The 10306-nt window shown below is 42.4% G+C and overlaps 1 protein-coding gene across 2 annotated transcripts in view; it reads left to right on the top strand.

Annotated features, from left to right (window-relative positions):
* The window catches only part of ccbe1 (collagen and calcium binding EGF domains 1), a 50424-nt gene that overhangs the window by 20408 nt on the left and 19710 nt on the right, over window positions 1–10306 (top strand). For both annotated transcript variants that reach the window (XM_054757486.1, XM_054757485.1), the window contains exons 2-4: window positions 854–931; window positions 1039–1282; window positions 1362–1445. In XM_054757486.1, the coding sequence (XP_054613461.1) occupies window positions 1270–1282; window positions 1362–1445 (97 nt within the window). In that variant the 5' untranslated portion in view covers window positions 854–931; window positions 1039–1269. The remainder of the gene's footprint in view (window positions 1–853; window positions 932–1038; window positions 1283–1361; window positions 1446–10306) is intronic.

The following is a 10306-nucleotide window of genomic DNA, read 5'->3' as shown; positions in this document are numbered from 1 at the left end:
TTCCTTAACAATAAGCTCTGTTAGAACCCTCTAATGTAAAATTAAAAGCTTAAGCACCTGTAAAGGACACCGCCGACCTCTTGTTTCGTGCAGATATCATTACAAGCTCACGTGTAACGCCACACTTGCTTTCTCGGAAACCAAAGAGATCTCTGGCACGTGCTGTTGGTAAAAGCAGCACGCAAGTTTAGATCAAGTCACTCGACAGCCTTTTTTTTCAAAATAAAAGTCCTACAGGTACCATGAGAGTCTCAGTCACAGTGTCACAAACATCACACATCAACACAGCAGATAGACAAAAACAGACAAGACACTACGACTATTTGTGCAGAACAACAGAATAGTTAACAACTATGGAGCTCAAAACATGTAACTTAACAGCCATTTGCACAAAACAGTACCGCAAAGCACGATAGGAAGCGGGATGTGACGCTACATTATTTTTCACGTAATCCCTATTTTATTTCCAAAATGTATATGCATTTACACTAAATTTCATATGTTTTTACAAAACCGTCAATGAATTTACATTTTCTGTGTCTATTCATTATTTTTTTTTGCCTCAGCGACCCGGTTCGGCCTTGCCCACATACCCAGTGGTTGGTTGGGGGCCACCGCTCTACATGACAGGAACGCTGTGCTGTTTTTAAAAGCCAACTGCCTTGGGTCGCCAGTTGAATAGTCCTACAAAAGACGACGAATTGCCCATAAATGTATACTGTAATTATAATATAAATGTACATATATTTGGACATGTTTAGTTTAAAGCATTTTCATTATATTATTAAATATTTATAGAGCTCTTTATTAGATTTCGTAGAATGGAGTTTAACTGTTGAACTTCCATTAATAGCCGCAGGGGGGCAGCAGAGATCGTGGTGGCGTTACCTTCAGGGTGAAGGTGAGCGTGCCTGACTGCCTCCTCATTAAGGTAAGAAACCACAGGTAATAAAAGTATCTTTAATATAAACAACAAATTATTATAATGATTATTTTTTTTTAAATAATCATTATAAATGGCCTCATTAATCACAACAGCCGATTCATTTGACGGCAACAACTCGCATGGCTAGTGGGAGGGTCCCGTGCACGCCGGCGCTACACCACCAGGCTGCTTGCACTCAGAGCGGATGGCCTCATGACAGGAGCCGGGAGGCAGCGGTGGTGAGTGGGCCGACATGATCCACGGACACGCTCGGAGACCGCTTCTGCTCGCCCTCACGTGCGTGTTTCTCTCCGGAGCGTCGCCATGGTCACACCGCCAGGAGGATGCCATCAACGGGTGAGTTTCCGCGGACAGTTGTCCCTTTATCAGCTGTCCAACGTGCGTTTTATGGATGTTTTCATTGGTGTTTTGACAGTGACAATGAGCAGTGTTCTGATAACATCTCCACCACAAAGTACTCCTGTGTCAAGTCCAGTGGGGAGGTCACAACCTGTTACAGGTATGTCCATTCATATTGTTATTTTTGCTCGGTACTCTAATACGGAGCAAAAATGAATGGTGCGTTCAGACTTGTCATTTTTGGTAAAATAAATTACAGTCTGTTTTCTCAGCTAGTACAGTTGGTCAAGTCTGAACACAGTCCAGGAACGAAAGGACCGGACCAAGCAGACCCAGACCCATTTTTCAGACGGTCTAGTCCTGTGAGGCAAGTGTGAACGCCAACCTCGCCAACGCACCAAAACCCTGGATATGATGTCACCAAATGTGACCGAAACCAGGAGGTGCATAGCAACACCTAACAGAAAGCTGAATAGAACCAAATAGAACCAAAAAAATGCAAAATGAAAATAAATCACCACCATCATTTTAGTATGTGCGTAAAATATGTGAGTCACATACTGAATACTGGTGTGTTTACTGCGATATTTAACTTATTACTTCACCGACGTACGGTAGTCATCATCGAAGTCCACCGACTCGAGTCAGTGAATCAATCCAAATGAATCATCTGAGTCCACCGACTTGAGCCAGTGAGTCAATTCAACTGAATCATCCGAGTCTGCTGAGTTTCCGGCGAGTCCACTGACTCGAATTGGTGAATTTGGCAGACTCTTCGGAGTCCGCTGACTCCAGTCTCTAAAACAATTCCACATAATCATCTGCGTGTCTGATACCTCGCAGCAGACCAGTACAAAAATAGTACCTGGTGCTTTTGCCAATGGAAAAGTGTCAATGGCTTGTAGATACCATGTTGTGAAAAAAGTGGTATAAGTGCTTTGAGGAACGCCATGATGAGAAGCACGTGTTCCTTTTTTAATTAAATATGCTCTCCGGTGTTGCAGACACGTTTTCTTTATGATCTTCTGTGACTTTTTTCTGTGAGACATTCAAGTACAGCAGTCACGTACTGTTTGATCCTCAAATTTCCCAACACCCTCTTAACCTCATCATGGTGGTTTATGGCCGCAGGCGCAGTTGTTTGTTTAAAGAGGAGATGACTTTTAGCCCAGAGCCTCGCTAATTCCGTCTGGATGCGTCTTATGTTCACCTGCTCACTGCAAGTTAACTCTAATAAAACTAATGTACTAATGTATAGACTTTGCATAATGTATTATTTCACGTGCTGCAATGAAATTGTTTTCATGATTTTTAAATGTACTTTTTGTAATAAAAATATTTGTTATTTATTGATCAATATTTTTAGGTGAATTACTTAAATTCCCTTTGATTTATTCCATTGTATTTTAAGTTTCAGTTGTTGAATGGTGAAGAAATTCAAAGTACTTTTATCGTATGTTGTCATTGACAGGAAGAGCTAGCTTCTTGACATCGCAGTAAGGATTTATTTACACGATGTATTTATTCATCAGTTTAGCTGCCGGTTTGTTTATTTGTTCTTTTTTTTTGTTTGAATATGTTAATGACACGGCCGCACGGTGGTCTCGTGGTTAGCATGTGCGTGGGTCTTCTCTCCAGGTACTCCGGTTTCCTCCCACATTCCAAAAACATGCAAGTTAGGTTCATTGGCGACTCTAAATTGTCCGTAGGTATGAATGTGAGCGTGAATGGTTGTTTGTCTATATGTGTCCTGCGATTGGCTGGTGACACCCTGGACTGGGGTCAAGAACCCCGCCTGTCGCCCAAAGTCAGCTGGGATAGGCTCCAGCATGCCCCCACGACCCTAATGAGGAGAAGCGGTATAGAAAATGGATGGATGGATGTTAATGACACACTGTGTTAGCCCACATGGACGAGTCCCCTTTTCCTCAGTGTGCAATCCTCGTATTGGTTGCCCTCGTCGACAAATGCTTCAAATTATTGCGCCACCTGCTGGCATCACTAGTTAAGTTTTTTTGTGTGCATGTTGAATGGATATGTGTTCTACACTGGTCTCTAATGAATGAATTCAATGCTATTATCTTATCTTATTTATGCCTAAGATGGCCTATTTTCTATTATTGTGTCTACTGTATCGGGTGGTACAAGTGTAAAGGTGACTATAGGGGTGTTATTTCATGGCTACATGGGCTGCAACGTGTGCAGGTTTTGTCAGAGTTTCCTCCAAGTACATGTTTTGGATGCAGCAAAATGCGTTTGGTGCTCAATGAGGTGTTATACTTTGGAAATCACAGCATCTGAAGCGTAAGCGCCACTGTTTTGTATTATTTCTCTCACCCACACAACAGGCTCAACTTGACATCAGATCGTGTTTTACACACATCATGTGTTTGCGGGCCATTTCTTGATGGTTGTAGCTTCAAATCACTGTAGTCTTCCCCTCCAAGTGACAGCACCCTCCCTGGTACCCCTTTCAGGAGGGTGAAGCATTTGTGTAATCCAGCTATCTGACTAAATTAACTAGATTAATTAACTGACTAAATGACAAGATTAAAACTATCCTATGATGTAGGTAAAATTCATGTTTCCAAGGACGCGGCAGCGCAAAGAGGTCATCAGAGGACCACGGCCCACTGTTGGAGCTGATTTACACATTTTAAAAAAACCCTCCATCCATCGTGTAATTTATGCTAGCGTATATATCTTCTTGTGACAGAGCACACGGCTTTGTGTTGTATTAGTATTTTCTCTGGCTCTCACGCAGAACGTTTAGCTGCCAAGAGGATGCGAAGGGCCGAGCGAGGCCTTTGCTCCGCAAATGCTTCCAATTGCAATACGAATGCTTTACTAGCGCAAACGGTGGGAGCTTTGCGTTCCAATTTGGCCGTGACGTGCGTGCTAAGTGGTCACCGCAGTGGTGTTGCTTCGCCGCACGTTGAGAAAATTCAATCTCAGCTTAGCTCTTGTCTGCTCGAGAAACTTTACTCAGAAATGGTGGTTTTTAAGCGGTAGAAAATCATTACTCGTAGTTTTTGTTTTCAAATCACAACTTTCTCCGCCGCAAGGCTAAAACCCAGATCGTAGACAGTCTCGCCACTTTCAGGGACTATTTTTGTAGCAGAGCAAATGTTTAAAAAGGTCAGAGGGCCGTGTGCTCCATGATATAATCATAGATTTCATCAGCCACGCTCGGATTGTTGTTGAGCAATGACGTCTCCAAGATGAAGGCCAGATTCCCCGTGCTAACCAACAATGGCGGTGAAAAAATGACATTTATAATCTTTGTTTATAACTCCTCTTCGGTGGGGGTACTGTGTGAAAAGGATGATTGGGCTGATTTATTGTGTGTGCAATGTTGGCTTTCTCCCCGTCCTGTTAAGATTCCCCATAAAAGACTTTCCACTCCGCAGCTGTAACAGTTACACATAATTAATGTGTGGCATGTGCCGCTGTTGCAGTGTTATTTTTATAAATAATTCTGCTGTTAAGGAGCTTTTTTTTGTGCACTCCCTAGTTAGGAAACTCAAGATGTCTGTCTTTGGAATGATAGCAATTTTGACAAGACTTGCACTATTTTTGTGTCCACTCACTCCCTTTAATTACGGTCTCATAACAAGAAATAGTCTTATGTGCTCAACACAGGTCACTGTTTTATTCGGAGCATGTTCACATTTTGTGTGTCGCTGACAGTACTTGAGATCCCAACATAGGCCAAAAATGGGATCTCCTTCTTTAATTTTGGTTTTATTAGTAGATTGGGATTCGTTATCAATGTTAACAAATGTTTTACACACATGACAGTTAAGAATTTGAACACTTCCTTAAAAAAAAAGTTGATACCGTTACTAAAGGCTTTATTGACCCCAGAATGGATTGTTTCTTGTTTGGAAAAATTGCCCAAAGTAGGAAACAAGCGACCCCGCAACACATTGTGTGCGACCTTGAAGGTTCCGCTGCGCACTCGTATTGTGTTTTGACCCACTTGATGACAGGAATGCAGGAGAAAATCCAAAAGATGTCCAGTTGTCGTGTACAGCCGTGCATTTGTATGTCATTCTAGCTCTCAGAACGGGACGGGAGAACACAAATGTTAGCAACGCTAGCATTTTAACATTTTACATCACGCTAGGTTAAGCACTTCAATGAGTACGAACAAAATGATTACGACTGCAGCTGATGATGGATAATTTGCATATTTTAAGATGTGTAGCGAAGCTTTTTGTTGTTTGGTTTTCCAAAGTTGTCCTCCGTGAAGTGCTGAGCGTATACGTCTATACCTGGGGGCGAATCAGAGGTGACTTCCGCAGTGACAGAGCTTTTTATTTTTACATTGGAGCTAACAAGTGGGGGAGATGACGGATTTTGTTTTGTGGTGATAAATGAGCTCTAAGGACGCATATGACTGTTAGAATGAAGTCATTAATCATTAAAAAGTCCGTTTTGCATCATCGTGGACATTTAAGCATCCAGTTCGGTCATTGACTTAGCTTTTGAGATGCATTTAGGTCGCACAGTTGCAATGTAAAAGTCCTGAAGATGATACACTCGCTTCTGCTGTTTCAGGGGAAAAAACCTACTGGACTATATTGTGGTGAGTTATTGTGGTTAACCACTTGAAAAACACTTTTTTGTGTGCGTGCTAACAATATAACACAGGAAAAGATGATGGAGGCTGTCCAAGTTGTTTCTCAACACCTCCTTGAGTTTACCAGAATGGGCTCGAGCAGATGTAGAAGAAGCGATCATGCCAATCTGGGATGCCTGAAAACCATTTACACGACCTGGCAAGCCTCCTCAGCATTGTAATGCAGCACGCCAAGGAAGAGTGAAACAACACTGTACAACCATGGAGGTACAACAACTCCTATCTGTCAAGTAGCCAAAGGTCATGTGCCAAAATGGAGCCATCATATGTGTCCAAGCAAGGAGGTAAACATGTGTTTTCCATCCTACATGTGAAAGCCTGTCAGGACAACACATACACAAAGAGTCTGGAAAATGACGGCTCCCACCGAGTTGAAAGTTAAAAAGATCTGAAGGAGGCACAGGAGGAGGAGGAAGAAGGGAAGGAGGAGGAGGAGGAGGTCAAGTGCTACAGCTAAAGCTGAAGCCCAGCTTCAAACATACAGAGCTAATGATTAATTGAGATCATCCCGATTAATCAGCAATAAAAACACAGTAAATTGTCGGTGGTGGTTTTTGGACGTGATGGAGTAGGAGTGCTGTGATGAATTAGCAGCTTGGAAGTAGCGCACGCTGCGCTGTAAATGAAACTCTATATAGTGTGCATTTTTAGTTCTATTCGTGTATGTTTGATTCCAGCAAGTTCTGAGGTGAATTCAGAAAACAGTGAAAGCACTCATGCTAACTGTGACACATCTGTATTTCATTGTGTAGGTCATTAGTACACTACAGGTATGGCAAGTATTCCAAGTGTACTGCTATTATTCTCAGTATAGGAAACAAAGTGCTCCCCCGACACGAGTAATACTGCATTACCAACCTTATTCTCATATACGGCTAATCGTGCAGCGTGTCGATTGTTTTTGTAAGAATATGTCTGTTCATGTATATTCTCATAACATGAACTATTTGTACTATTGTGGTAATACTACAACTTGTCAAAATATGACATTTTATTTGAGTAAAATGACAACTTTATTTCCATACCATTACAACTACTTTCTTGCAGGACTGCAACTATCCTCGAAACATTTTAGGCCTTGAAAATATGACTTTAGTCTCATAACATGACATTTTTTTATTGCAGTACTACAACTACGAGCCACTGAGCTACGCCATGTTTGTCAGGCCACTTACTAATATTAACTAATATTACTAATATTAATTATGAATAATATCGTTTTGGAAGAGCAGCCGCAAGGATGTGGGTCTGATTGAGTGGCTGTGAGTGGGAGGTGGTGGACTGCTTGATTTGCATTCATCCCGCTGGGTGTGGGTGGTCATATTGGTGGAAAACGCGCGCACGCACTCGCATTGATATTTTGTCACAGAACTATTTGTCAAGAGATTAAGCGAGACGTCAGTGACTCTTATTAAGTGGAAGATGAAACCAGTCCAAATGCTTCCAGTTCCTAAGCTGGTATGACACAGAGGAGTGCAAGCCGTCAGCAAAACAGGGAGGACATGTTAGTGTTAAAGAGCATTCCTTCGTGACGGATGTGCAGCTCGAGCAACCGCAAGCATGGACCTTGTTGGTTTGGTGGATCTCCTTGGACGATAGCTGTTAGTCCTGATGATGGCTTTCGTTAGCATGCATTCACACTGCACGGCCGTCATTCAAAGCTGGACTAAAGCTCACGTGAAGCCCATTTGTTGATGATAGATGGATGTTGAACATGGGTTCTAATCTCTTTTTTTTGCAGTCATTTTAAATGTTTTTTTGCTTCCGTCCTCAGTCTGTTGGCTATATTCACTATGTGAGGGTATGTGAGACACAGAATGGCCAAGTCCCGATCGAAGATAAGCTTTTGCTTCTGAAAAACTGCAAAACTTGACGTTGCCGTATTGATGAATATAAGACGACTCCTCTTTTTCAAGACCTGATTTTTGGAAAACAATTTTTTTAAGAGAAGATAAAACACAAAATAAATTTATTTTTACATTCACATTTTCAATATCAGTTAAATAACAGCTTGCACATTTTTCAAAATCAATTTATTTTTACATTCATATTTTCAATATCAGTTAAATAACAGCCTGTACATTTTTCAAGGTCGTTTGTAGGGATGCGCACAGAAACCATAATAGCACTGGTGCCGGCATAAACGGTAGTAACCACACCAAAACAGGTGCTAAATTCTTTTTGAAATGAGGCAAAAATCAGGCACAGTTACACTTGTCCACCTGCAACAAGTGCTTGAAGGTGAGAGAAGTGCCGTCCTGTGAGTAGCTGGATTTTGCTAAAGCGCTGTACCGCTAGCATAGCAAGCAAACACTGTTGTAACGGTCGTCTGACGCCGCCAAAATTGTGTATGAATGATCCATTTCTGCTCGGATTGTGCCGAATATACCGTATGCACGGAAGTAGTGTAAAATCTTTTTTGCGCACCCCTGTGATCTGTACCGCTGGTTTTGCTGTGATAACTACGACAATTTGTTGTGGAATTGTTGTCATACTAGTGGATTTATGACTTAGTTATATTTGTATTTATCACTGAAGTATTTGAATGTTCACCTTGCATGTCACAAAATAGCCAGGTGTGCACAGGTATCTGATCATATGCAAATGACACCCAACCCTCGTCGTTTGCCAAAGTATAAAACGGCTGCGTAAGGACACCGCTGATTATCAACCTGAAGTGGAGGTTGCAATTGAATTAGGACCAATTGGAAGGTTTTGTTTCAGCATTCTAAATGTACTCCGAAGACAAACCACAGGAGACTCAGCACTGCGAGTAGCCTCGTCCTTGGGACTTCTGGAACTAAATATGCATTTCTTCCCCCCAGTGCAAAACTGACATGAAGGCAGTTTGCACACTTTGTCGAACTGTGGAATGGCGTCGCGCCGAAGCGACAAAAGACCCTCCAACTGATTCAGCTTTAGCTGACTGGAGGCGTTTTGGCCCCAGCGGTCAACCAGCAGCAGTGAGGAAGAAGTGGAGTTCTTTTTCCGCGGCCGGCCGTGTGTCGCGCATGATTGCAGCTGACTGCAGATTGATTGCGGCGACCCTGTGGTGTTGTTCCAAACTCTGGACGCCGTGTTTTCAGCGCTTTTATTATATTTTCCAGGCCTTCCAGTGGCTGGCTCGTCACAGGAGAGAACGTGAACATAAAAAAAGATTGAAATTGATACATAACTTTGGGTTTTGTTTGAAATAGACCATGAACCCCAACCTACCAATAGGTTACGTTAATGTAGCGTGCTATTTAACCGATGAAGCGCTGCTATTTTTCTGGGCACACATAAACGCATCTTCAACGACGCAACAGAGAGCCTTTTCTTAGGTAGGTTGCATTCAAGAGGACATTTGTCTTATTAAATAAAGGCTTACTTCGAGGTTTTGCCCCTGGAATTCCTCTAGACGGGTCATTCCCAAGTTTATGTTGGCAATCCCGACACATTTGAAGTTAGTTTTACTTGGTTGCTGATTGTCAGGGTAAATGACCATACATCCATTTTGGCAGCCTTTTTAATATCATATCCTGTTTAGGGTGGTACGCTGGAGGCTATCCGAGCTGATTTAAAGCAAAAGCTACACTCCACCCAAGACTGACCTGGTTGCCAGTCAATCACAGCATGGATTGATCCAACGCTTGATATCTGATCAACGATATCTGAGGTAGCTGAGGTCATTTACGTTGCTGTTAGGAGTCCCGCCGGTTTTCAGTGACTTCCAGGTTTTTGATTTGTGTCCTTCCCAATTGGTCCGCTTGGTCTTTTAAACACTTTAAAACACATGAAACCTCTGAGCTGCTGAGTTGTTGTTGGAGCTCTCCGTTTGCGAAATGTGCCTTTGGTCCTCTCAAGTACTTTGGCCTCACGCTGCTCCAGCTGCCTCCCGACAGAAAGATATCATCTAGTGGAAAAACACCATTCTTCAACGTTGTTTTACCGTTTTCTTTTTGGCATCTCCAAGGTAGTGTGCAATCTAATTCTGAATTCCCGGGAATAATGAGGACATGGCTGAGGGAGCGCTAACACGTCAGAGGAATGCTAGAACGGAGAAAAAGGCTGATGCGTGGTGGTTTCAGACGAAACACTGACCTCTCCGTGTGTCTTTTTTCACTTTGGTGGTTATCCAGACATTCTTCAGATCTGCTCAGATTACTACCTATTTTTTATGTGTTCCTATAAACCCTCAGGTGTGCTTTTGCTGAACTTTATCTCATCTTCTTTACCAGCCTCTGACAGGTAGGAGGTTTGTATCTAAATGACAAGATGTGAACCCCCCCCAACGCAGGGCCATACTGAGTTCATGTGTTTACATTTGAATGCAGTGAGCCTACAACTACATGAACTTTTTCCAGTGAAAGTCCTGATTTAATATGCCAGCAAGG

Source organism: Dunckerocampus dactyliophorus, chromosome 17, assembly GCF_027744805.1.
Source record: "Dunckerocampus dactyliophorus isolate RoL2022-P2 chromosome 17, RoL_Ddac_1.1, whole genome shotgun sequence".
Taxonomy (NCBI): domain Eukaryota; kingdom Metazoa; phylum Chordata; class Actinopteri; order Syngnathiformes; family Syngnathidae; genus Dunckerocampus; species Dunckerocampus dactyliophorus.
The sequence above is the reverse complement of the archived record's forward strand: the minus strand, read 5'-3'. Positions and strand labels throughout refer to the sequence as shown.